The sequence below is a fragment of the Microtus pennsylvanicus genome, chromosome 17 (assembly GCF_037038515.1).
Source record: "Microtus pennsylvanicus isolate mMicPen1 chromosome 17, mMicPen1.hap1, whole genome shotgun sequence".
NCBI lineage: Eukaryota > Metazoa > Chordata > Mammalia > Rodentia > Cricetidae > Microtus > Microtus pennsylvanicus.
In genome coordinates, this window is record NC_134595.1 from 29,156,123 (window position 1) to 29,183,821 (window position 27,699).

The 27,699-nt window shown below is 44.9% G+C and overlaps 1 protein-coding gene across 1 annotated transcript; it reads left to right on the forward strand.

Annotated features, from left to right (window-relative positions):
* Positions 1-2,243: 2,243 nt before the first annotated feature.
* On the forward strand, positions 2,244-27,314 carry Ilkap (ILK associated serine/threonine phosphatase). The gene is made up of 12 exons (XM_075951196.1): positions 2,244-2,417; positions 9,176-9,241; positions 9,704-9,760; positions 11,983-12,102; positions 13,279-13,405; positions 16,076-16,182; positions 16,755-16,848; positions 18,163-18,250; positions 19,158-19,279; positions 24,819-24,938; positions 26,796-26,877; positions 27,068-27,314. The coding sequence occupies exons 1-12, from the start codon at positions 2,363-2,365 to the stop codon at positions 27,206-27,208; spliced, it is 1,179 nt and encodes a 392-aa protein (XP_075807311.1). The 5' UTR covers positions 2,244-2,362; the 3' UTR covers positions 27,209-27,314.
* Positions 27,315-27,699: the final 385 nt, after the last annotated feature.

The window sequence follows — 27,699 nt, forward strand, 5'->3', positions numbered from 1 at the left end:
ACAAAACGAGTTTTAGAATGGTCAGAGCCACAGAGAAAAACCCTGTCTTGAAGACTGAAAACCCCCAAAAGGTTACAAGTGTGGATCATGGTGCTAAGCACACTCATGTCTCAGACATCACAGGAGGAACACGGTGGAATGGAGTTCTGCGAGAATTCTGAGGACTTTAAACACAAGCCTTGGAATATATTTTGATAACACCTCCAGAATACCAAGAACAAATGCTGACACGGATATGGAGAGCGTGCACTCCCATTCTCTGATGGTGGGAATGTAAAAGGCAACAGCCATGTTGGGACACACTTCCAATACTTTTCACTGTATAACCCAACAAATGCACTCTTGTTGTCTGAACCAAAGAGAAAGAACATGGACGTTATGATGGTTGACATTGGGGGTCAACTTGACTGGGTTAAGAGATGTCCACAAAATTAATAAATCACATGTTCTGAAGCAGATCATGAGGCTCTGATCTAATGAATGATTTAACTCATTGGCAGGTTTAACATTTTGATTGTTGGCAGGGAGTGGGTTGGTGGAAAGTGGGAAGTGGAGAAAGTAGGCCACTGGGGGCTTGTCCTTTGGGATTATATCTTTCCATGGCTCTTTCCTGTTTCTGTTCTACTCTGCTTGTTCACCGTGAAGAACCTCCTCTACCGCATACTCTCATTGCCATGACTTTCTTCTGCCCAAACATGTTAGTCCAAGTAACAGACTAAAGGAAAACTATGTAGTAGAGAAGATGGAATCTGTCAGGGACTTGCTGTGCTCTGATCACCTATAACTATTTCTAGGGACTTACTGGAGCCCAGAGATCTAGAGACGGTAGGAAAATTAACACGTCATGTCCAAAGGGGTAGTAATCCAAGCCCATTGGATGTGGGTGAAATTATGAAGAGAAAGAGAATAGAAGAGAATTTAAGATCAAATCAGGGCTGGGCGGTGGTGGTGCATGCCCTTAATCCCAGCACTTGGGAGGCAGAGATAGCTGGATCGCTGTGAGTTTGAGACCTGTCTGGCCTACAAGAGCTAGTTCCAGTCTCAAAAAACAAAAAAGTCAGAATTCCAGTTACCAGGAGTAGTGACACAGACCTATAATCCTACCACCGGGGAAGTAGAGGCATTGTGAGTTCAATACCAGTCTGGTCTACCTAGCAGGTTCTTGTCTATACAGAAGGAGATAATTCCATCAAATAACAGAAGATGAGTCTGTAAAGAGATGAAGTAGTGAATAGGAGGAAAACCTGAAGAGACGTCCATACATAAAAGGGAAAGACAGGCCAAGTGGCAAACACTGCCAGAATTCATGTGGAACGACGTCTGTTTGCAGGAGAGGGCAAGTTATCAGCAAGCTTAGCAAGAGCTGCTTTGGAGACATAGTGGGTGATGTCGAGTTGGGGTGGCCCGAGAAGTGGGTGAGAGGTGAGGACAGGAGACACAGTGCTGTTATTTCAAAACCCTGCAGCTGTCATGGAGGAGGTGGTTCTGAGAGCAGTGAAGACTTCAACAGTGGCCCAGAGGCTTGCTGGGCAGATCTACCTATGACAGACAACACCGGAACAGATTTGCAGTGGAGCCATGATTTATGTTGCCTGCTGCACCAAGGGAGTCCACACAACACGAGAAACACAGGTAAGGGGTTGTTGGAAAGGACTGGTAGGACCTGGGTGTGTGGCCAATTGATTTGAAGGTGCGTTTAAGGAAGTGAGGTCTTTTGTGGGTTGTATGTCAGGAAGAGGCAGCAATTCTATGACTGGATCTTTTCTGAGACCAGAGAAAATACACAGAGGACATACAAAATTGGTAAAGCAGCAGCAGTGTTCGATGGCTGAGATGAGGGATGCTTGCTATTTTTGTGGCTTGGCCTGTGTTGGTGTCTTCTCTGGTCTCTATCCCAGTGGAATAGCGGAGACTCATCCTGCTCCCGGTCGGTCAGAGGCTGCTTTGCCTGCTCAATCACACTGGGAACAGCGGACAGGTGCGGACCTGCCTCCCTTCGTCCTGCATCTTCCAGGGTTCACTCCTGACGCCCCGGCCGCAGCACACGAGACGGCGCGAGTGCAAGGATGACTGCCATTGTCATGTGGGACCAAAAGCGGGTCTGAACGTCAGGCTGGGCTCCACTCCGCAGCTCCTCCCGGGAAACACCATGTCAACTGTCAAGAGGATCAGACGCCCAGGCCAGAAGCGCTTTTGCGCTTGCGCAGCCCAACCACGCCCCCCGCGCGTAGCACTCTGGGGCGGCGGCTGCGCGGCGCGCGATTGGCAGGGTCTAGCGCGGTGACTGACGGCGCTGCCGTCGCCGCCGCCGCCGCCCAGGGTAGCGCGGAGCCTCCGCTCCACCGCTCCGCCGCCCGCCGCCATGGACCTGTTCGGGGATCTGCCGGAGCCCGAGCGCGCGCCGCGCCCGCCTGCCGGTAAGCGGCGTGTGGAAGAGGGCGGCGCCGGGGTGCGCGGCCTCCGCCATCTTCGCGCCACTGCCGCCTCAGCTTCGGCCTGTGCCTCCCGGGGCCTCAGCGACCGCGCGGTTGTCGGGTCCCGGCCTCGCGTGGCCCACGCACGAAGCCCCGCACCGAAAGATCGGGGCACCCTGAGTGGAATTTGACCACAGCAAGACCCAGCCGGGTGTTCTGGTCCCGGGCCTAACTGCGTGCTGTAAACCCCGAGAACTTAGAGAACAAGTTTCGACTCCCGTTCCCTCGGTGCGGGACTTGCACGGTCAGTGCAGGGCGGTGTGGTCGGCCAGCCCGGGAGGCGTGTGCAGCCCACGTTTTGGGAACGCCTTTGACAGGGAATAGGAAGGTAGGGAGGACCCAACCTTTGCCTCCGGAGCGTTCAGAAACCCTGAGCGCCTAGTGGAACGGTACCTGAGGTCTGATCAGAGAGACTGGGGAAGGAGGCTGCTTTTAGGGAGGGCTGACTGAGATGGAGAGCCTGATGGTTTGCAGAGACTCCAGACAAGGAAACAGTGTGTTCACAAGGGAGGGAGGGCTCACATCGCCAGCTTGCCGGAGCGTGGCCGGCTAGCGTGGGGGAGTGCTGGGGCTTGGGGTCACGAGAAGGCATTGTTCTGTCCTCTTCAGGGCCTGTGTTTTGGCTTCTCACCTGCGCACCCCCAAGCTTTATTGAGATGCTTTGTAGTGTCCTGTTTTTGCCGTTGCTCCGGGCTAATGGTACCGTTACTTGCTCCCACCAACCATTCTGATGGTAACAGGCGCTTCTAAGTAACTAGGTCTTGAGTCAGTGAATTTGAATGTGACTTTTTGAAGCTAACCACCCTGAGAGTTGTGAATAAAGCTGGTTTTATACGGGTAGTCTTACATCTGTCATTGGAGTAGATATAACCTGTATCTGAATGCGCTTCGGGCAGAATTTAGATTACTAGGTGTGCCTGGACATCTCTCATCATGGTAGTTCCTGTTGCTTTTTATACGAAATTAATTTGGGTCTTTTCCTAGGTCAAGGCTCTCTTGACATAAAACCTTACAACTCCTTATTAAAGCTTGGGATTTAGTAGATGGAGTGCAGAGGGTCCTTCCTGCCTCCCTCTGCCCCTTTGCCCTCCCAAGCTCAGCTTTCAGCCCGGGCTGACCTACTTGTGTAGAGGTGGTGGGGTATTTAAGATCCTTTGTCCCTAGGAGTGCCTTTGGGAAGTGCTTCTTGTTTACCAGGAGGATGCTCACACTGTAACCGTGTATTCTGAACTTTTAAAAACAAGACAGGCTTTCAGAATTTGTGGCCGCACAGGAAGCTGGGGGCTAAATACTAAAGAGATTGGCAGAATTGAGATTCAAAGTTACTGTGGCAAGCTGCTAAAACAGACTAGATGAACCTAGCCCTGGGTAAAGCATCTGTAACCCCAGCACTCTGTAGAGGCCCAGACAGGAGGATCTTGAGTTTCAGGCCAGTCTGGACCTCATAGTGAGACTTTGTTTGAAAAAAACAGCAACAGTACCCACAAAATAGCTACCAAACACTTTAACAAGGGGAGGTTTTGTTTTAATGTGTACAAGTGTTTTGCCTGTGTGTCTAGTACTTGCAGAGGCCCAGAAGGGAGTAGGAGCCCCTGGAATAGTTAACAGACAGTTGTGAATTGCCGTGTAAATGCTGGGAATTGAACCCAGGTCCTCTGGAAGAGCAGCCAGTGCTCATGACTGCTGAGCCATCATGTCTAGCTCCAAAATGATTTAAATTTTAATATGATTTAGATGGTTTAAAAATTAATTTGCATACCATGCTGTTTTATCAGTCTAGCTGGTGGTGGTGGGACCTGGGAAAATGGAGCCAATAAATGAGGCAGACAAAAGTCTCAACTTTGTTCAGCGCATCAGTCAGTTTATACTCTGAGGGTTAAGAAGAATCACATGAGTAAAGTGTACAGTCACAAGGACAAACTGCACATGGCAAAAATGTGTTTTCCATAGAGGCATAGAAACATTTGAGTAGTAGCAGCAGGCAGTAATCTGAAGTAAAATCACTCCTGTCCACTACACCTGGAAGGAGCATGGAAACACATTCCAAGAACAATTCTGTGTCGTAAAGAAACTGAGGTCACAAGACTCGACTTGTTTTCTTAGAGTGCTTTCTCACAGCACTCAGAATTCTCACAGGGCTCCATTCTGAGACCATGTTCCGACATCATACTTTGCTCCAGTAAATCATGTGAGTTGCTAAGGTCAGAAGAGTGAGACTGACCACACATGATCCATCCATACATAATGGGTCAGTGTAATAGTTTTCCAAAATAGTACTGGGATCAAAAAAAAAAATCCACCCATTTTCACGAATTGTGTGGAAGTGGAGCATGACTGTGTCTTCAAATCTGACTTTGTACTACCCTTTTGCCTTCAGGAACTATTGGCTTGTGGGTGAGTGAGCCTTCTATAGCTATTGTATGGATAAAGTACCAGTACATGGCCCAGGTTGGAGCACATAGTCAGGGTGTTGTAGAAGTTGGCTAGTAACATCCATGAGATGTGCACTGTAACAGCAATTTAAAACCAGTTGAAATGATTTTGTAAAAAAAGTGCCAAGTGTATGGTGGAAGATGATGCCACCACTCAGCACATGGGCATGTTATGTTGAATTTTTGGTTTGTTTTTTAGTATCACATCTTATATTCACACCCACAAGACTTACATTTTTATGACCTGTAAAACATGTAGAAAAAGTATGTTATATGTTTTCAGTTGTTGCACTAAATTAACAGATTTTGCCCCAGGACTTAAAAAGATTTTGGTAGTTGAATATATCAATTAAAAAAATTTTTCCCTAAAAGATGTTGCTTATTTATCAGTACCTTATAGTAGAATTATTATAGTAATCAATTGATTTAAAATATTTAGAAACCTTAGTATAGTGCTTTATAAGCACCAAGTATTTTGTTTTATATCTAATTCTTATTTGTGGGCAATGAAACGTGAGGTAATCTCACCATGTTTAATTGGAGTACTTCTGATGGTATTCTAGAGTGAGAAAGAACAACATACTGTTCTTTGACAGTGCTGTTTGAACACTCTCAGTGTTATGGCTGAAGAGGAAGACTAGGCTAGCATGAAGCAGTAAATCTGCTGGGAGGAGTGTCTGTAAGGACTGAAAATACACGTTACCTGTATAAAGACAGCTTTCTCTATTGGACAGTGGTAGTGGAAAGACCATGTTTAGATGAGAAGGGCTGGTTGTCAGGTTGGCCTCTTTGCTGTAATATACATACCTCTCTTCTTAAGAGGCGGCCAAGCTTGGCCTGGTGGCTTGGCCTGCTGGTGTCCTGGCCCGCTGAACGGGGTGTGGTTGTTCTAGATTATCTCATTTTTAAAAGATTTGTGTGTATGGGCGTTTTGCCTGTATGTGTGTACACCACATGTATCTGGTATCCCCAGATGTCAGAGGACAGTGTTGGATTCCCTGGGACTGGAGAGTTATGAATTGTTGTGAGTCACCTTGTGGGTGCTAGGAATTGAACCCGGGTCCTCTGCAAGAGCAAGTGCTCTAACTGCCAAACCATCACACCAGCCCCCTAACCCAATACAGTTTTGAGTGTCAGGGGAATGGGCATTTTGATTGTTGGGCCTTTGGAAGTGAGCTGATAGAATATTAGGGGTTTGAAGAGGAATTCTTACATAGAGAAGAACTCTTTAATGCTCTGCTTCTTAGGATAGAGTAGCTCTTTGTGTCTGTAATCCATACTTGTCAATTCAATGTACCACAAATTATAACAGGTTTTTTTAAAGCTGTACTGAACATGTGCAGGCTGGTTTCTAGTTATACTTGCTTAAATGATACAATCTAGGAGCCATTTTTGCAGTATTTATTGTGTTTTGGGTACAGATATTCTAGAGACACTGTGAAGTATACCGGGCATTGTTGGTGTGTTTGGGTGAGGTGACATGTATGTATGAAGCAGTCCTTCACTAGTACCAAGGGGGCAGCTTTGCTTTCTGCTTTCTGCTTCCATACAGTTTGTGTCTCTTGAGAAAAATGAAATCATTTGTGATTCCTCAGTTTGTTGGGGGAATCCTGACAGAGCATATCTTCTCATTTGTAATATGGGAATAAAGCAAAAGAGATTTTGTTAGCTTTAAGGGGTTGTATATATTAAGGTACTTCTGACCTAAATATCCCCAAGACATTCCTTTCCTTGGAATTGATAAATTCTAATTTTTGTTTTAAAAGAGGAGAATTGGGCTAGGGAGATGGCTTGGTGGATGAAGTGTTTTCCATGCAAGTATAAAGATGAGTTCAGATCCCCACTGCCTATGTAATTGCAGGGTGGGCGTGATGGTCCAACTGTAATCCCAACATTGGGGAGGCAGAGATGGATTTCTGAAGCAAAGTGTCTACCTAGATTAGCTAAATGAGCAAGCTCTAGGTTCAAAAGACCCCGTAGAGAGAGATCAAAGAAGACAGCTAGCATCTACCTCTGGCCTCCATGTACACATATGGCACTTGAGCACACACACTTAAACACATGTAGTCATAGGGTAAAAAGGAGAATTGATACCCATCTGTCTTAGTTAGGGTTTCTGTTGCTGTGAAGAGATGCCATGACCATGGCAATGGCAACTCTTACAAAGAAAGAAAACCATTTAATTGGGGTGGCTTATATTTTCACAGTTAGGGTAAATTGGGATCCAACATGGTGACTTGCAGGCAAAAATGGTGCTATAGAAGTAGCCAAGTGTTCTATATCTTAACTTGCAAGCAGCAGGAAGTGGTCTGTCTCACTGGGCATGGCTTGAGCATATATGAAACTCAAAACCCACCTCCACAAAGGTACACTTCCTCCAATAAGACTGTTCCTACTCAACAAGGCCACATCTTCCTAAAGTGCCACTCCCTGTGGGGGACCATTTGCTTTCAAACTACCATACCATCTCATCTTTATATGGAGACCAAATCATGATATTGATGAGCCTCTTGAATATAAATTTATTTAAGTGAACTGACTTACATGAGGACATTTTTGCATATGGTCTAAGAAAAAAGCAATAGAACAAAGGTTTGAGTGTTAGGTCTGTATATGATGGGAATTGAACCTCTGGAAGGGCACTGTAGGAGGTAAGCATGCTGTATAGTGGTCATCTATACCCAGCCATACATTCTAAAAACCCATGTAGATACTAAAAATGTAAAACTCTATGTTCTCGTTCTTCTCTTTGCATAGTTTTGTGATAAAGCTGAATTTTAAAATGAAACACAGGAAAAGATTGACAGTAACTAATAATAAAATATTCATAATATATCATTAGAAGTATGTGCTTTGGGGGCTTGCGAAACTGGCTCTTGCAGAGGATACAGTTTTCTATTCCCAGCACCTACATGATGGCATGTAACCATCTGCAACTCTAGTTCCAGAGGACTCAATGCCCTCTTTTGACTTTTGGGTACTAGGCATGCACATGGTACACAGATATACATTCAGGCAAAACATCTGTACACATAAAATCAAATAGATGTAAAAAAACTTTTTAAAGAATTCTATGCTTTGGGGACATTATTAAGTAAAATAAAAGTTGCTTGAACATAAATGGTGTAATTCTATGGCTGTCAATCTGATAACTAAAATGGCCACTAATCACTAATGGCTTTTTAGTGGTTAAGTGACAGGCAGCATGGAGAGCAAGGATTCCTGGATGAAGGGATACACAGTGGGTGAGGCTGAGGGCAGCACAAGGGTTCATAATGCTAACTTAGAGTAATGTGCAGTTGAAAACAAGCTGTTTTGGGAGTTTCCCACAGAGTGTAGTCAGGGTCTGCTCACCCCACTCCATCAGCATGTTCTCCCCAGATTTTTGTCTTAGTTCATATGTTTAGTAGTTTAAGAATTTTGGAATACTTTTAGAAGCTGGGGAGTAAGGAATAGTGGTTACATTTTATGTGAAAATGGTAATGGGACATAGATATTTAGAATTTAAATCTTCAGATTCATAGATTGATCAAACAAACAAACAAAAAAACCCAAACCAGAAACATTTCTTGACTTTTTTGGAGGCCTGTCCATCTTCAGCTGTCTGAAACTTCTGTTTTCTCCACTGATTCACTTTGCTGGTGACACCAAGTTATAGTAGGTTCTCCTATTGCAGAAGTCACCAAAATAGCATTCAGTACTTGGGGGCTCCCTCTGCTTCTCAGCTCCACATTGAGGTACAAAAATTGTCTTCTCTTTTAAGAGAAGATTTTAGGAACAAGGGTACATTATGTGTAGTTTAGTGGTAGAACACACTCTTAGCATGCATTCCATCCTTAGTGCTGGGGTGGAAGGAAAAAGGGAAGAAGAGCTAGGAGTGGTGGCACTCACACACCTTTAACCCCAGTACTCAGGATGCAGAGGCAGGAGCTCTGTGAATTTAAGGTTAGCTTGGTCTACATTGAGAGTTTCAGGTCAGGGCTATATGTTAAGACTCTTTCTCTCCCCCCTACTCCCCCCCAAAAAGAAAAAAAATTAATTTGACACTTACTAGGGTGCCATTTCATTGTTTTTATGTTGACTGTGATTGTTGGAAACTGGCCCTTCCATAGTAAATAGCTATCCAAAGGAGATTTTTAAAAAAGTCTGTTTAACCGAAAGGAGAAAGTCTGGCTCATAGTAATCAAACTCAAAGCAGGGAGGGCACAGTGTTCCTGTAGAAGTCTGTCCTGGATAACCGTCTGCTCTCTAACACGTCTTCTCTTTTAGGGGTAGAAGCACAGGAAGGATCCATGCTCTCTGAGGACCTGCCCCCAGCCGGCAGTACTGATTCAGGTACAGTCTTCAGGCTTTCCCAGGTGTGTGTCAACATCTACTCATCCTGGGATTGTAGTTGTTTCAATCTTTCTCCCTTTCCCCCATTTTTAACACACAGATGTTTTAGGTGTTGGCTGTCTTTAAGTTTTGAACCCATGGCCTCAGGTAAGGCAGAAAGACCTGCAGTAGCTAACCCTGAGAAGTGCTGCACAGACATGATGAGCAGTTTTCTCTGTTCAGTTCAGTATTTTACTAGTTGAGTAAAATTCAGCTCTTTAAGACAGAATTTCTATTTCCTTTGAAATTATAGGACTTTAAAATAGGTTCCTGATATTATTCCCTGCAGAATGAGTTGCACTGGATTGACACAAGTATTGAGTTTGTCTCAATAACCTGTTGCATAGGTGTCCTGGTGGGATGGATTCTGAAACTGAAGCCTGGTTGTTCATTTTGGACTCACTCTGGGTTCTTCTGTTTCAGGATCTGGGGGACCTTTACTATTCGATGACCTCCCACCTGCTGGCAGTGGTGATCCAGGTAGGCAAACAGATTCCAAGGTATGGATGGAGATAATCCTTCCTTTGTGGCTGTGTAAACTGTATCCACAGGTTTCAGCAGGAATTTGAATGACATTGAAATATAGAATAGGTAAGGTCTTTTAAAAGTGAACAGGCACCCTCAGGTAGAGACAAAGATTAGAGACCTCAGCACTGCATTGCTATATTGTTTCTTGTTTTTAACTTTGGCTTCACCTGCTAGGTTGACTTTTAGAAATTGAGATCCAGGCATTGAGATACCTGCCTGGAATCTCAGCATTCAGAAGGCTAAAGCAGAAGAAACTTGAGTTCCAGACTAGCCTGGGCTGCATAGTGAGCCTGTAGATGATGATGGTGGTGATGAAAAAGGTCAGAAATTCACTCTGAACTTTGATATTAACCTTTAAATTTTTTAAAAATATTTATTTATTTATTATGTATACAATATTCTGTTTGTGTGTATGCCTTCAGGCCAGAAGAGGGCACCAGACCCCATTACAGATGGTTGTGAGCCACCATGTGGTTGCCAGGAATTGAACTCAAGACCTTTGGAAGAGCAGGCAATGCTCTTAACCACTGAGCCATCTCTCCAGCGCCCCCCCCCCCCAAAATTTTTTAAATCTATCTTTTGTTCTCCACAGACAGATAGATGACAGTGTTCTGTTCTTTTTGTGTCCTGTTAGGGAGGAAGGAAGAATGATGGGTATACTGTTAGGTTATAGACAAAGACTGGTTATTCGTCTAGTTGACAGCCTCTTGCTTGGAGTTGTTGTGGTATAGATTGGGGAGAGACTGCGGGTGATCCTGTTTTGTGGATAAAAGTTCCATTTGTTGCTGAATAGAAAGAACACTTGTTACTTTTTCAAATAAGTTTTTGTTTCACAGGTTTATCCCTGTAAAATCAGTAGGCTCACTTAGAAAAAGCATTTAATTGTCTTATATAAAAATGCCAAAGTTCTCAGGGCTGTAGACTCATACCAAAAAGTTACAGCATGTTTGTATTAGTCAGCCTTGAAAACTTCCTAACAAACTCAGTGCTGTTAATTATATAAGGGTTAATATGCAAAACAAGTGTTTTAGAGATTTAATTTAAAGATGATTTAAGAATACTAATGTCTTAGTTATTCATGGGACAGAAAACAGTACCAACTAGAAGAGTTGCACAGCACTGTTTTGCATATATAATCTGTGCCCAATTTTTGGATTGCTTGGAAGACTGCTCAAGTGGGCAGAAAGCATTTGTGGGAGTTGACCATGTGCTAGACTGTAAGGTAAGTCCTAGTGAAGAGTTTTCCTGTACAGACATGTGGTGCAGTGGACTTCACCTGGAGGTCAGTAACAGCAGCGTAAGGTAGAAAGGGTGCAGAAAGGAAAACTGGGGCTCAGAAAGGGAGCAGCATGATGCTGATGGGGAGACATTGGGAAACTCTTGTAAATTGCCATGACATTTTCTCATTAAGGTGCTCTTTTATGCAGGGTGTCATGTATTTTGTAATACCATTGTGGAAATACGCTCTTTTTGAAAGTCGTTGAATCTTAGCACAGAGCTTTTTCATTTTTGGTGAAAAGTAGGTTGAATGAATGGCCATAGAGAACACTTAACAGACGTTTGACATAACAGACACCACAATAGATGGTTTGTTTCTTGTCCTTATTGACATTCACGTAGTTCCTGAAGATGGTATACTCTCACCATGTTGTGGATGAAGAAACTGTGGCTAGAAGATTGGGAACTGAAGCTAGACCTTATGTATTCCAAACACATGAGCACTGCAGGGGCAGTTAGGTATGGCCTGAGTAGAGAGGTAGGGACAGCTCTAGGAACACTCTGCCTTTTAATCTCATTTTGAGCCTCCTAGGAACCTGTTATTTGTTTGAGAACATATGAGTTTGCATACAGCTTTTGGAAATTTCCCTATCAGTCTCTAAGGGTCTGTGGATGTAACACATCATGAATCTGCTACAGGCTAAAAGTTTAAGTTTATATACAAAGTTCTGCTGCAGAGAAGTCTCTGGGACAGAGATTCTCAGGTTCTTCATTCTGCATGGATGTGCCCTGTCTTCTACCTCCCCAACCAGAAGCCCTAGGCCTAGGCACTGTATGTGCTGGTCCTTGTCTAAATGCCTTGGTGTGTCTAGGGCTTGACTGGATGAAGCCTGGTCTGCTGGTGACTCTTTCTGCAGTCTATAGCTGTCTCTGTCTGGCTTTTACTTCATTTCTAGGTTCTCTTGGCACATCGCTTTCCCAGGTGGTGAAGAATGAGGGGAAAGGAGCAAAGAGGAAAACTCCCGAGGAAGAGAAGAATGGCGGTGAAGAGCTTGTGGAAAAGAAAGTTTGTAAAGGTTTTCAGACAGTTTGAAAACAAATGTATTAGATTTCATACCTTAAACATCCCAGAGCAAAACAGTCCTGGCTTCCTAACTGTAGTACTTGTCTGAGTTTAAGAAGTGGGCTCAACCTCCTTTTGCAAATAATTTCTAAGACTGCCTTTGCTTTTCATGTACTTGCCTGACCTGACAGGAAACCAACCACATTGCTCCTCAGAATTGAGAAGGACCTATGCTTTTTCCCCTTATTTTTCTTCAGAAATGACTGACTTTTGACCATCCATTCTGACTACCAGTCTTTGTTTTAAAACTCTTGATTAGCTTTGTATGAGAGAAATGGCTGTGGACTTTCCCTTCTCGTGCTGACTGAGAAATGACTGTAGACTTTCTCTTCTCGTGTTGACTGAGAAATGGCTGTAGACTTTCTTTTCTCCTGCTGACTGAGAAATGGCTGTGGACTTTCCCTTCTCGTGTTGATTGAGAAATGGCTGTAGACTTTCTCTTCTCCTGCTGACTGAGAAATGGCTGTGGACTTTCTCTTCTTTCATTCTGTCATTCGCCACAAGTCACCCCAGTGAGAGTGTAATAGTGTGGTGGCAGTGGCCAAGAGCATCTCTTCTAGAAGTGCTGCAGGAATCAGCAGAGAACTTAAACTAGCCGGAGTCTGCATTTGACACCTTCCATACTACAGCAGACTCCCTGCCCCTTCACTTCCTCAGGTGGAATAAAGTGACTGTTACACTGTTGGCATCCTAGAGCATGCAGATGTGCGTTTTTCAGGGTCTCCAGCAGAGTATTTGGCAACTCCACTGATTTGAATTTCTTAGAAATGGGAGTTTTCTGTCCTCATTAAATTGTCACCAGATTAAATTTACACTTAGGGATCTTTCCCTGGTCCTCAGTCCCACCTCTGCATGAGGCAGCACTTCTTTGACTCTCACCGCCTTAGGTGGAGCTCTTCTATGCTTGCTACTGACTTCACATGTCTGCCACAGCTCCTTGCTTTCTGGCAGCACTTTGGTTGTGGCTTCTGACTTATAACTAGCGAGATGCCCTGAGGTCTATTGCTTATTTGTACCACCATGATGTTGCTGAGCAAGGCCACCATAGTACCTCTTATTTGCTCTGGGACTAGGGCTTCTAAAGGGTAAGGCACAGTTTTGTATTGGCTTTTTGTTTTTCTTTCCTCAGCCTCTTCAGTGATCTTTGGTCTGAAAGGCTATGTGGCAGAGCGGAAGGGTGAGAGGGAGGAGATGCAGGATGCCCATGTCATCCTGAATGACATCACTGAGGAGTGTAGGCCTCCATCATCCCTTATGTGAGTATTTGCATTCCCACAAACCTGGTTGACATTTGTTTCTCCTCTGTTCTACTAAGCTTTGAACTGGGTAAAGGTGGTTCTCCAAGAAAGACTGATGCAATGAATGGCTTGCTTTTTGCATTAGAGGATCTTAGATGGAAGAACTTATTTTGAGGTATTTGTTAACATCTTAGGATATTTTTGTTGTCACAATGGAATAGGCAGTTGCTATTGGTATTTGGTGGGTAGAGACCATTGCTAAGCTTGGGACTGCCCCTCAACAAAGATTTTTGTGCAGCCTGAACTTTCAGCAGAACTGTACCTGAGTGGTAAGTGGGGTTTACTCCCTGCTGTGGACTCCATGGTATTGTACTCTCACAGTGACTGGTCAGCCCTGGCAGAACGCTCTTACTCTGTGTCCTAGATGGATTGGAAATTGCTGAGTAAGGTCTGCAGGAAATGTGGGTGTGCTGCTACATGCTTGTCATCCTATCTTGAAATCCCAGTACTCAGTGGATGTCAAGTTCCTAGCAAGCCTAGAACTACAAACTGAGGGTCTGCCTCAAAACAAGAAAACAAACCCATCAGAGTCTGATGGTGTTGGGAGAGGCTGTACAGATAGATAATAAGGGCCCGGAAAGACCAAAAAGACCAGAATGGCCTGGAAGAGAGAAAGCGGTGGTTTTGCAACTGCACACAGGGAACTGAAGCCTCTGATCAGTTCTCAGACCCGGAAAAAACAAGCAGACAGTTGCACATTGCATGACTTCTGTTATATATATATAGTATCATGGCTTGAATAATTAGATAATTTATCTGTAATTTCTATAATTGAGAATTACATAGTGTACATACTGTGTATTTCCCTGACTCTAGTTGATCATTAACATACAGTATGCTAACAGCTGTTGTCCAGCTCATCACTATGGTGATCATGACAGAGATAACATAGTTTCAGCACCAGGAAAGCACCTTGGGGAATGATGATGGCGGATAGGAACATAGTGATTTCAAAGCCGGGATAGGGCTTTGAGGAAGTCTCCCCAGATAATACCCAGCTGTACAAAGACAGGTTGCAAGTTTGTAAGGCAGATAAGGCTTGTTTTCTCATGGAGCATGACTTACATTACAAAACAATTCAAAGAAAAGGTGATCTTTTTTTTAAATTTTTTATTGCGCTATATATTTTTCTCTGCTCCCCTTCCTTCCTCTGCTCACCTCTCTCTGCTCTCTCCCATGAACCACATGCTCCCAGTTTACTCAGCAGATCTTGTGTTTTTCTCCTTTCTATTTAGATTCATGTATGTCTCTCTTAGGGTCCTCTTTGTAAGAAAGGTGATCTTAACACTAAAATCATTTCTCATAGGCAGTTTTCTTTCTGTTGTTTTTTTAAATTAATTTTTATTATTGTGTATGTTTATGACACGGACAGAGCCTTTATACATGGTTCCTGTGTGGAGGTCAGTGGGCAATTTTGTTGGGTTGGTTTTCTCTATCCATTGGTTCCAGGAATTGAACTCAGGTTGTCAGGCTTTTGAGGTAAACTCTTTACCCAGTAAGCCAACTAGTTGGCCCCTGAACTAAGTTTTTATATTTTGGAGACATGGTCATACTATGTAACCTTGGCTAACTCAATATGTAGATCAGGCTGGACTTGAACTCACAGAGATCTGCCTGTCTCTGCCTTCCTAGTGCTGTGATTAAAGGCATGTGCTACCACACCTGACTCCTAAGTAGCTTTTTTTTTTAATGGCTTTTACTATATATGGGTTTTCTGACAAAAATTGAATAGGAAATAGGAATAAGACTATCACCATAAGCTTTGAAGTTAGATATTATTCAACATTTAAGTAACAATCCTGGAACTTCTCTCTTTGCTATTACAGACATTTTTGACCAGAGTTTTGGATGAGTAATTTTGTTTTCTTGTTAAGCAAAGTCTTATTTAAATGGGATAAAAGTTCTGAATTCTAATTTCACTCTCCGAAAAATCATATAGTTTAGTTTTTAAACTTTTATTTATGAAAATATGTATGTATATATGCACTCCGTACATGCCCAGTGCCCACAGAGGGCTTTGGGTCCCCTGTAATTAGAGTTATGGGTGGTTTGTAAACTACCATCTGGTGCTGGGAACTGAACCTGGGCCTTGTGCAAGAGCAATAAGTGCCCTTAACTGCTGAGCCATCTCTCTAGCTTAGCTTACTTTTAGAAACAAATGGCATTTTGTTTTGTGTTTTGAGACAGAGTCTCACTCTGTAGGCCAGACTGGTCTTGGAACTCACAGTGTAGCCTAGGCCAGCTTCAAACTCTTAGCAGTTCTGCTCCAGCCTTCGTTCGTGTTTTGGGATTACAGGTGTGAACTGCTATACCAGACTCAAATTTGAGTTTCTAACAATTAAAATGCATGAAAGTTACTTAAATATTTCTCTCTTAAATGTTACTACCTTTTCTCCCATTGCATGTCATTGTCACTGGTATCTCAACAGTGTGACTTGCTCTGTCTGGATGTTCGTTGTTTGATGCGGTGATGCCTACGTGTAATTCCAACACTCTGAGGCAATTGTAGTTGGATGTAGAATGGGCTAAATATGGAGCTCCTGTCTCAGAATTAAAAAAAACAAGCTTCAGTGAAGAGGTGTGATCATTGCTTTAAGAATGTAATTGATTTTTAATTCATTCTTCCAGTACTCGGGTTTCATACTTTGCTGTTTTTGATGGACATGGAGGAATTCGGGCCTCAAAATTTGCTGCACAGAATTTGCACCAGAACTTAATCAGGAAATTTCCTAAAGGTGAGACTGAGAACTGAGTGAACATTTGACTTTTCTCTGCTGTTGCATAGCAGAGTCTGTCAAGTAGCTTGTTGTGCTTTGGCAACGCACTGATGGGCCTGGAGTATAGCACAGTGGGTTGTTTACTTGCTTATCATGCATAACGTCCTAGACTCTCTCCTCAGGACCACATATACTGGGTGTGATGGTTCATGAGGCAGGAAATCTCAAATTAAAGGTCATTCTCAGCTACACAGTGAGACCAGCCTGGGCTACATGAAAATGTGTCTTAACAATAACAAAAAGTCATTGGCTTTTAAGGAGTGAACTTAGGGGTCAGAAGTAAGGGGCTATGGGGATAGAGCATTGTATCTTGGCTTCTTGTCAAGTATCTGGGATACAGCTAGTGTCTTGTCTGCTTCTACACTGGGAAAACCAGTACAACCAAATTCACATGACGCTCCTACAGGTGGGGAAACAGTGTTGATAAGGACATGCTTAGGAATAAGATTCTATGTAAATGACTAACAGAATCACAGTGGGCAGCAGTCTTCCCTCTTGAGAGGTTACTCTGTTTGATCCTTCTCCACCAGGAGATGTGATCAGTGTGGAGAAAACTGTGAAGAGATGCCTACTAGATACGTTTAAGCACACCGATGAAGAGTTCCTGAAGCAGGCTTCAAGCCAGTGAGTATAAGTCCATGCAGAATGTTAAGTGTGTGGTATTTTCCTGAACACTGTCCAGGGCTTGTGATACTATTTAGCACAGTGCTTCCTGTCTCAAAAGTACCTACTATCATGTATGCTCTTAAAACCGTTAGTTAAGAGAATGTGGAGTCAGTGAGATGGCTCAGTGAGTCAAGATGCTTGCCATTAATTTCATGACCTGAGTTCAGTCCCTGGAACCCACATGATAAAAGGAGATACTCTCCCAAAAGTTGGCCTTGCCCTTCACACACATGCGCACACACATATGCATGCGTGTGCACACCATTCACATACATACAATAATAGTTTTTTTTAAATCTAATAAAAAAAACCAGGAAAAGAAAAAGTGCTTTTTAAACAATGTATGTTGGGGTTGCAAAGATAGCTCAGTGGTTAGAAGCACTGGCTGTTCTTTCAGAGGGCTCAGGTTCAGTTTCCAGCACCCACACGTCACAGCCATGTGGCTATACACAGATTACTAGAAATGGGTTAAATTAATATGTAAGAGTTAGTTAATAAAAAGCTAGAGCTAATGGGCCAAGCAGTGATTTAATTAATACAGTTTCTGTGTGTTTTGTTCCTGAGCAGCCAGGAACAAAACAAGCGGCCTCCTTACTACAAATATGGTGACTCAAAACTATGTAACTCCAGTACCAAGGTATTCACTGCCTCTTCTGGTCTCTAGGAGCCCCAGGTGTGCACTTGTACACGTGCAGGCAAGACACTCATACATAGAAAGTAAAAACATTTTTTTTTAAAAAAAGATGTGTTTCTGCATAATAATAATGAAAGATTAGACTCAGGCTATGTTAGAAAGAATTATTTGGCATTTGTTTTCATTCTTGAGAGAGGATTTTACTGTGTGTCCCTGACCAGCCTGGATCTCAGAGCACTGCCTGCCTCTGCCTCCTGCTTCCGGAGTACTGGAACTGAAGGTGCACTCCAAGCCCACTCTGGACTTCAGACACAGCATAGGGCAACCCGATTAGTTCAGCCCTTTGACTCAAGAGTCAAGGAAAAAAAAACAGCTAGAGCCCCCACAGTTTCCTTCAAGGGCACACCTGCAGCAAGATTCCACATCCCCTTTGAGGTCCACATCACTTCCTAATAGTGTTGCCATGGAATTCCCAACCTTTGACACAGAGGGGCAGGGAACTCTACCCATAAACAAACCATGAAGTAGTTTAGAGGATACAGTCTGTTTTAGTCTGACAGACTTGCTGCTTGGCTCTGGAAGTTAGTTTCTGGACATTTGCCAATAGTAGTGACTATGTTTCTGATATGTTTCCTCAGGAAGCCTGCCTGGAAGGACGGATCCACTGCCACATGTGTCTTGGCTGTGGACAACATCCTATATATTGCCAACCTTGGAGATAGTCGGGTATGTGGCTCTGTATCACCTGCTTAGGTGATAGCATGTCTTAAGGAGAGAACCTCAGCAAGCGTTGTGACTGGTTGGGCTTTCTAATGGGGTTGCTGTAAGGAATGATCCAGTGTGCACCTGGAAGGAATCAACAGCTGAGCCAAAGGCCAGTCTGTTCTCCCATAAGACCCTGGGCTATCTGTTTTAACAGCCAGATCCTCTCCACACCCCCTACCCCCATCCCGTGTATGCATACTGTTAAGTGATGCTATGGTTTAGAGTGAAAAATCAGTATACGAGTAGCTTAGATCCTCATTTTTCTGATCTTAGTTGGTATTAAATGAAGGTTTAACACTGTCTTTCAAAACATTGTGACCACAGAGTAACTTTGAACACGTGAGTGGGAAGTAAAAAGTCAAGCCCATTGCAGAGCCCAGGGAGAAAGCCCAGGGTAGTGTAGGAAATGGCCTTGTGCAATGGCATGCTGCTTTTCCTCCCAGCTCTGGGGCCCTTCAGTTGTCGTGCTCACACGTAAGCAGCCTCTACCACCCCCTCTCCTCTGATGCTTGGGGTGCAGCTGTGAACTTCAGGTGACAGCCTGTCCTCGTGGAGCTTATGTTTTGAGAGTCTCAGTAGAGTAGTTTTAGTATCTCAGTGTTTAGAACAATGACTCCACCAGAACGGGCAGGAAAGTGTGCCCTCAAACCCAGACCCAGTCTGAGCCCGGGTTCTCCCGGGATTTATGCCAGAATTGACACCAGAACTGGGGATTTCTCACCCACAATGTGTTTCAACAACTTCCCTATCTAGTGTCTCTCTGATGCTGGATTCTGATTGAGTGTGAAGTCATTGTTAAGTCTCTCCCTTCGACTAGTTCCTAAAACTGCTCACTGGATTTTATGGCTTGTGATCTCTACCTTCCCAGGCAATCTTATGTCGATATAATGAGGAAAGTCAAAAACATGCAGCCTTAAGCCTCAGCAAAGAGCACAACCCAACTCAGTATGAAGAACGCATGAGGATACAGAAGGCCGGAGGGAATGTCAGGTATCCAGGGGAATTATGGGAGTCCTAGGAACTTGAGGACTGAACATGCATCGTACACAGAAGTCAACATTTTGAGGCAGTGTATATGGATGACCTGTAGGAGTTCATTTGTATCTTAGGAGAGGCACAGAATGAGCAAGAAATAATGTCTCCCTAACTGATCAGAACTGTCTCAGGTCAGTAATGACCACTTACTATTTTCATTGTGTCTGAGAAGCTGCTTAAATACTGTCCTTGTTTGTTTGATTGCTCTTGGTTTTTGATACAGGGTCTCATGTAGCCCAGGCTGAACTCAGTCTGTAGCCAAAGCTTGACTTTAAACTCCTGATCTTCCTGATCTCCAATTCTTCACTGCTGGAATTCCTGGCCTGCTTTACTGTGCCTAGCTTAAATACTGCCCTTTGTTGCACTGAATAAATTATTTCCACCAGGGATAAAAATCCCAAGTAGTTAGAAAAACAGATTCAGAGCTAAGTGTGGTAGTACCTGTAGTCTCAGGGAGGCTGGGACAGTAATAGCTAAGTTCAAGACCAACCTAGGCAACGTGGTGGGCGTTGCTTCAAAAATTAGTTAATAAAGTGATGTCTTTGGGCTGTGCTCTTGCTGACTTGGGATTCTCTGACACAGAGGACTATGTCTGGCCTGGTCTGTCCTCTTCAGTTCATCCACCACTGTCATCAAAGGCCATGTAACTGCTCTAGTTGATCACTTGTGTCCCTGGAGCCTAAATGAGTACTTCAGTCTTGTCTGCAGGGATATTCTACCACAAGGACAACAACTTCTGAATATGACCATAAATGTTTTCTGGTTCTTTCTACAATTTGTATTTTATTTATTTATTTCTTATTCTGTTGGAGATAAATGTTCAGAAGACTGGTTTTAGGTAAACTTCTGGGATGTTTTGAAATTGAAAGTCCTGTGGCTGAGAGCCTGTCTGTGTTGGGTTAACTTCACAGTCTCCACTTCATTCAGAGCCTTGTTGAGGGGCCTCAGTGGATGGGGCTTGAACAAGCTGTTCCTTTGAGAAAACTGGGATGAGAGGCCAGAGACTGGCCGAGCCTTTGTCCCTGAGCAGTGGTCTGCTCTCCTGCCCAAAGCTAGAACTGGTTCTCTTCTTCTTCCCGAGTTTTATTAAAATTTTCAAACATACAGAAAAATTACTTAAAAATAGTAAAGCAAATTGATGTGTGGACACCTGACATCTGTGCATGCCATACTGGGAATTTCATACTTGTGTGCTACGTATTTTGTTTTATGCACCCTCCATCTCCTTTTGAACCCTCTTTAATATGTCCTTTCCAAATTGCATGTTCTCCTACCCTTTTATTTTCAAACTTGAATTTCATATTAGGCTTTGAACTATATTAATCTAGTCTAACAGGTATTGAAGCCACCCACATTCTGAATTAACAGTTTCTTCACTGTATCTTTCCAGCTATTTCCCACAAACTCGAAGTTAGAGTTAAAGCCTTCTTTTGATTCAGGTTGTTGGAGCTGGAGAGGTGGCTTAAAGTTAAGAGTGCTTTCTGCTCTTACTGAGGACTTGGTTCAGTTCGTAGCTCTCATGCACTCAAAAACACCATAACTTCAGTTCCAGGGGTTACAACACCCTCTTTTGGCCTCCATAGATATGTACATGCACACAAACACACACGAGTACATACACCTTAATTTAAAAAAAAAAATTCATGTTTAGATTCAGTTTTTTTTTTTTTTGTTTTTGGCAAAGATGTTTATTTTGGCCTGGCATGTATCTTCATAGCCACCCTGTTACCATGAACGCCCAGGGTTTGATTGACAGTGCTGAAAATAAAGCTATGGAGCTGCCCTGTCCTGCAGGAGACTGCTGTCCTGAGTCTCAGTACTCAGCTCTGTGCTCATGGCACTGCATTGTACCCCCTGTGTAATCAGCAGAGGGGCTGCGGAGGCGTGTCCATTGTGGTTCCTCTCAGCAGCCGTCCTCCCTCTATCCGCAGGTGCTCTTTCAGCACCCATCCTCCCTCTATCCACAGGTGCTCTTTCAGCAGCTGTCCTCCCTCTATCCGCAGGTGCTCTTTCAGCAGCCGTCCTCCCTCTAGCCGCAGGTGCTCTTTCAGCAGCCGTCCTCCCTCTGTATCCGCAGGTGCTCTTTCAGCACCCATCCTCCCTCTATCCGCAGGTGCTCTTTCAGCAGCTGTCCTCCCTCTATCCGCAGGTGCTCTTTCAGCACCCATCCTCCCTCTATCCGCAGGTGCTCTTTCAGCAGCTGTCCTCCCTCTATCCGCAGGTGCTCTTTCAGCACCCATCCTCCCTCTATCCGCAGGTGCTCTTTCAGCAGCTGTCCTCCCTCTAGCCGCAGGTGCTCTTTCAGCAGCTGCCCTCCCTCTAGCCGCAGGTGCTCTTTCAGCACCCATCCTCCCTCTATCCGCAGGTGCTCTTTCAGCAGCTGTCCTCCCTCTATCCGCAGGTGCTCTTTCAGCACCCATCCTCCCTCTATCCGCAGGTGCTCTTTCAGCAGCTGTCCTCCCTCTATCCGCAGGTGCTCTTTCAGCAGCTGTCCTCCCTCTATCCGCAGGTGCTCTTTCAGCACCCATCCTCCCTCTATCCGCAGGTGCTCTTTCAGCAGCTGTCCTCCCTCTAGCCGCAGGTGCTCTTTCAGCAGCTGTCCTCCCTCTGTATTTCAGGTGCTCTGTGAGGAAAGGCTCTCATGAGTACAGTGGCAGGATTTCTTCTGAAAAGTAGGGGAAATGTCTTAAGTGTTTGTTCAGAGTCTGAAAAGAGGTCCTGGCCTGGGGTGGGGTAAGGGTTCTGTCTTTTTTCTGCTCCCCACTGTGTGTCTTGTCTGTGAGTTGCTATGTGAATTGTGCTTTATGGGTGTGCTAGGCTGTTGCAGGCACAGCTGCTGGAAGCTCCTTTGGGTGTCTTCACTATCCTGCCCATACTTGCCACCAGCTTTAAGAACCAGATCCTGTGCTGAGTGCTCATCTCATTGGGGCATTAATTCGTTCTGAGTTGGTTCAGGGGCAAAGTTAAAATATACTATACACGTAAAATTACATGCTAGATAGCTATTCATTAACCCAAATTTCTCATTACAGCACTTTTTCTTCTTTGATTTAATATTTGTAGTTATTTCCTATTGAAAACCTGGTTTGTAATAAAAGTGTATGTTTTTGTCTAAATAGCTTCAAGATCATAGTACAAAGTTAGCGCTGTTTAAGAATTTACATGTTCCTTGGTGTTTTGTTGCACTTGAAAGGTAATTCACTGTAGATGTGCTGTCACAGTGCTGGGTGCAGCAGTGTCCGACTGTGCTCCGGGGATCCTATCAGTGCTGTGCATAGGTGAAGGGACTGTTGAGTGTGCTTTTGTTACTACCTTGCTTATTTTGTTACTACCTTACCTTACGTTCAGTTTTCAGTTCAAGGCTTTTTTCCTCTATAAGTTGCATCAAAGATTGTGATCTTTCTGCATTGTTGGTGGGGATGGAGAATGATGCAGCCACTGTGGAGACTGCAGTTCCCCCAGGTCACATGGGCTCACACAGGACTCAGCAGCAAATCCTGTACACCAGGGGTTCTCAATCTGTGGGTCACTGCCCCACAATTTAGGAAGAGTGAGAACCACTGTTACTCCATGTTCTCAGCCACAAGAGGGCAGCAGTATGGTATCCATTGACAAGACTGGAGAACGAACCTGTATTTATAAAGAACTGAGTATTACTAGCCTTCAGGAGGCGTGAAGGCCTCATAGAGGCCACATGGATGAATCTTAAGGACAGTGTATGGAGTGACTAAGCCAGTCACAAAGAACAGACACTATGATTCTCCCTGTTGAGGACCCAGAGTCCTAGAGCTTGGGATTAAAATGAGCCTTCTTGGTAGGAAAGGGATGAGTTAGTGGTTCTCTTAACTGGGAACAGAGATTTATTTAGTTTGGGCAGAGAGAACAGTCTAGGGGTGGACAGTGGTGATGGAATGTCTATAATGCCACCAAACAGTTTAAAATAGTTAATGTGGTTGTGTATCTCTTACTCCCTTACCACATAGTTCAAAACAAATCGAATGAAGGACATTTAGAGAGGCATGTTTTCATCCCTCTTTACTAATTTTTTTTCTGGCGTTTCTTTAAAAAATAAACAACTTTGTACGTGATCATTATAATGAAGGCAGTGTGCTGCAGGGGTTCCTCTGAGAGCACAAAGAGAAGTTATTTTACAGGGAAAGATCTAGCCAGACAGGGAGAGAGGCTTTCCAAGACACTGACATGGCAGTCCAACAGTGCAGTGCTTCTGGGCCTGGGCTGAGTGCTAGTCTCATGCCCTCAGAGACCAGAGCGTATATATAGTCATGCTCATGTTCCCACTGGCTTTGGGCACCTGCTTTCCAGGATGGAGCTCCTACCTGCAGCCTAGCCGCACACAGCAGTATGGTAGGCTTTGCACATGCTAGAGAAGTCAGCAGTCTCCTACTCTTTTCAGTAGCCAGCTGAGCCCCAAATCCATGAAGAGCAGCAGTCTTAGCTTGGGAGGACTAGAGTAGGAAGGCTCTGTACACGGCTGTGGTCTGAGGGCTGCAGAGGAGGTGCTCTTAAGTGTGGAGCTGCTTCCTAAGCTGAGCACCCCTACTCTTCCTGTTGAGCATTGCTCCCAGGTACTCTGTTCCAATTCAGTCTAATAATATATGTTCTAGAATGCTCTGCTTTTCCCAGGTACCAGCAGAAGTCTTTAGGGATTAAAAACATTTAGGGTGGTGGAAGTGAGTTGCTGTGGGTGACAGGCTGGACTAAATGCTATAGTCTCCAGGACTATAGTACCAGCCCAGTAAGGACTCCTGTCCCACTTGTCTGCCTGTACAGCGTCTCAATTATGACGTAGGAACCTCAGTGATACTGAGCTACCACACTGCTTTGGCATTTACTAAGTCTTTCAAATGGTGGCCTGAGGGCCTATGTGGTCACAGTGAGAGCCTGGGCTAGGTTGATTCTTGGGGACAGTGGAACTCCACACTGGTTCTCTTGGTTCATGGTGTCTGCCTCAGGTGCCTTTTCCTGTTTTCATGTCATCTCCTGTTTCTTCCCTGCCCCTCACCAAAAAGTCTGGGTGAAAATATGTGAGTGTGATTGTAACACTGCTGATGTGAAGAAAGCACTTCGGCATCTAGGGCCATAGCCTCAGTGGTCCTTTGAGCCTAGCCTAGTTCATTAGAGTGCAAACCACGCTCTTTCCTGGCCACCTTAACACAGGCTGCATGCTCAGCCATTTAAGGAGGGGCTTAGGACCCACCCCATCCTGTCAAGATAACTGAGCCTGGGAAATTGGGGAAGGGGTGTGCTACTGAGATTGTACTGAGGTTCACTGTTGAGCCCACCAGCGATGAGGATGGATGGTGCCAGTTGTCACAAGTGTACAGCTATGTGAGTTTCCAGCCCTGGGGGAACAGGACCTTGTCTTGAAAAACAAAAAGAAATATCAGGTCCAGTTACCATGATCTCCGAGTTTCTGCTTTGGGGGACCGTTGGCCTGTCAAATGAAAGTCTGACATTGTTCCCCTCATTTTAGAGATGGGCGTGTTTTGGGCGTGCTGGAGGTATCCCGTTCCATTGGAGATGGGCAGTACAAGCGCTGTGGGGTCACATCTGTGCCTGATATCAGACGCTGCCAGCTGACCCCCAATGACAGGTAAAAGCAAATGATCACCAAAAGCGTTGGTGTACATGCACAGGGCCTTGTTTCTCTTGCTGTCTTTGCTGGAGGAGTTTGGGATGGGTAGGCAATGCACCTGACCCTGGGGTGCAAAGCCAGACCATGGTCTCTGGTTTCATAGGATCCACGGTGGTCAGGGAACAAATGAGATGAATGCTTGGTTTATCGCAGGAGTGTGGAAGTTGTGCTAGGAGGCTTTAGCAGTAGGGGAGGGGCATCCAGACTCATATCAGCCCGCTCAAGTGACTAGCCAGGTCTGTGCTAGTAATGGTGGCTCCGGACTTGATGGATTGTGGGGGGAAGAGGGGGAATGGGAGTGGAAAGCATTCTGGGGACAGATTGAGTAGGATCTTGGGTTTTAGCTCATAAATGTAGAGTTACAGGGGCAGAGGCTGAGACAGACTTCCTGTTCAGGTGTTGCCTGTTGCAGGTAGATCAGGCACAGGCTTGTGAGGGCAGCTCAGGGAGCCTAGCAAGGATGTCTGAGGACCAGGCTACAGAGCAGGAAGCTCTCCTGACTCTTAGCAGGATGGTGAAGGCTGAGCCAAACTGAACAGGAAGGAGTGGAAGGAGCTCAGAAAACAGGACTGAGCTGAAGCAGTGTGGGTGGCAGAGAATAGTAGCCATATGGCAGCCTCCTGGCACAGCTCCCAGGCCTGCCAGGAAGTGCCCTGCTCTGACACCTGCCTGCCTGTACCATGTTGTTAGCCATCCTGGGTTTGGGGGTATGTTTCTAGAGGCCGCTTATAGTATTTTCTTGATAGCTTTCTCTGCCCTGGGGCTCTACTTTGCTTTCATAACTCCTTGACTGTGTTATAAGTACATGTTGTATGATTGATTACTCTGAATATGACTGAAAATACTGGGAAGAGTAGCCTGCTTATCTTGTTTCCACTATGTCCCATCCTCGGGCTGTGTGCTCAGAAAACATGGCTGGGCACATGCCCTGACAGAAGAGGGAAACTGTGTACAGGATAGGAAGCAAAGGCAGCTAACTACCTTAAAGCCAGGCCAGGACAACAGTGGCTGCCACAGTGAAACATGGATGCTCAGAGTCTTCCTCTGGTCATCATGGGGAGCGTGAGCTGTGTTCAGACTAGAAAGTGGGGTATTCACTTTTGAATCTTGGGCCCTCAGGAGTGAAGCACCACCCAAGGATGCCTCTCTTAGCTTGCCCTTAGCTCTCCATCCTTGGGCCTGTGGTGGCTGATCACAGGGTATGTTCACTACATAGCTGCTGCTGTCGCATTTGTCCCTGAAGTGCCAGAATGCAGCATCTCATGTTAAGGTCTCTGATTCTGTTTATGGGTTGGGAAAATATAGTCCCTTTGTAGTGGACAGCATCCCACCCACAGCTCAAAAAAGGACTTATTTCTTTTGCCTTAAATTTTTTTGGCTGCTGTGTTGTTGGATAGATACAAAGTTACTGGTTTGGTTTGGTATTTTTTTGTTTTGTTTTTTTTGAGACAGAATCGCACTGTGTAGACCAAGCTAGCCTTGAAATCCTCCTGCCTCTGTCTTCTGAGTGCTGGGATTAAAGGCGTGTACTACCAATCTCAGTTGATTTTGGTCTTTTGAGACAAGGTCTTTTGTAGCCCACCTGGTGTCAGACCTGCTCTGTAGCCAGAATGACCCCTTCTCTACCTCTAGACAACCAAGATCACATATGTGTGTGCCACTATCCTTTTATTTTTGTTTTTAGGGTACTGAGTACGGAACCAGGGCCTTCCTTACGTTAGGCAGCCAGCCACTCTTCCACTGAACTGTCCCTTAAGCCACCTCCTGTTCAAGAGCTTGTGGCTGAAACCCCCTTGTTTCTTCCTAATATTGTAGGTTCATTTTGCTGGCCTGTGATGGGCTCTTCAAGGTCTTTACCCCAGAGGAAGCTGTGAACTTCATCTTGTCCTGCCTTGAGGTGAGACATCTTAGAGGGTGTACCACTTGTCTCCACTGCTCGCTACTTCCATAGCCCCTGTGTCAGGAGTAATCCTTGTACCCTTTCAACATAAACCCTATTGGGGGCTTTTGTTAGGGACAGAGCAGGCCCTTCCCTGGTTGTAGTGTCTTGGGATGTCCTGATCACTCAGATTCCATCCCTTTGGTAGGATGAAAAGATCCAGACCCGAGAAGGGAAACCTGCTGTTGATGCCCGCTATGAAGCTGCATGCAACAGGCTGGCCAACAAGGCAGTGCAGCGGGGCTCGGCAGACAACGTGACGGTGATGGTGGTGAGGATAGGACACTGAGGGCCAGCACATGCACTCTTGACTTGCAGGTTCATTTTGTTTGTGCACGGTGTGTGTACTCCTGTGGGACTTCTATGGTTGTAAATAAAGGTTTCTTTTTTTCCTAGTCATTTGAGTTCCTTTAGTTTGCTTTGAGTGACTGATCCTGGGTTAACTGTTGGCTTTAGAATGTGCTCTGGGACTGTCCTTGTCAGAACCAGACAGGCCCATGATGACTGTCATGTAGGTCACATGCTCTCACCCTCATTAGAACTGCGTTGGGGAGTGGGACCTTGCAGTGGGATGACGGGTGGCAGTCAGGCTTTGTTTGGTTTTCTGTACAGAACACATGTTGAGCAGTTCCAGCAGGAACCCAGGTGCGGCTGGAAAGGAGCCCATAGGTAAAGGTACCTCATGGAGTGCCAGTCCCATCAGCCTCCTAAACAGCTACATTCAGCTCACTCTCATTCCCTTAAAGGACTGTTCTGGCTTTCACCCAGATGTCACCACCC

What these genes read in the sequence shown, in the direction of transcription:
- Ilkap (XM_075951196.1), top strand. Translation starts at nt 2,363, where the DNA reads ATGGACCTGTTCGGGGATCTGCCGGAGCCCGAGCGCGCGCCGCGCCCG. An exon ending in AGGCCTCCATCATCCCTTAT is followed by an intron (nt 13,406 to 16,075) that starts GTGAGTATTTGC and finishes TCATTCTTCCAG; the next exon opens with TACTCGGGTTTCATACTTTG. An exon ending in AATCAGGAAATTTCCTAAAG is followed by an intron (nt 16,183 to 16,754) that starts GTGAGACTGAGA and finishes CTTCTCCACCAG; the next exon opens with GAGATGTGATCAGTGTGGAG.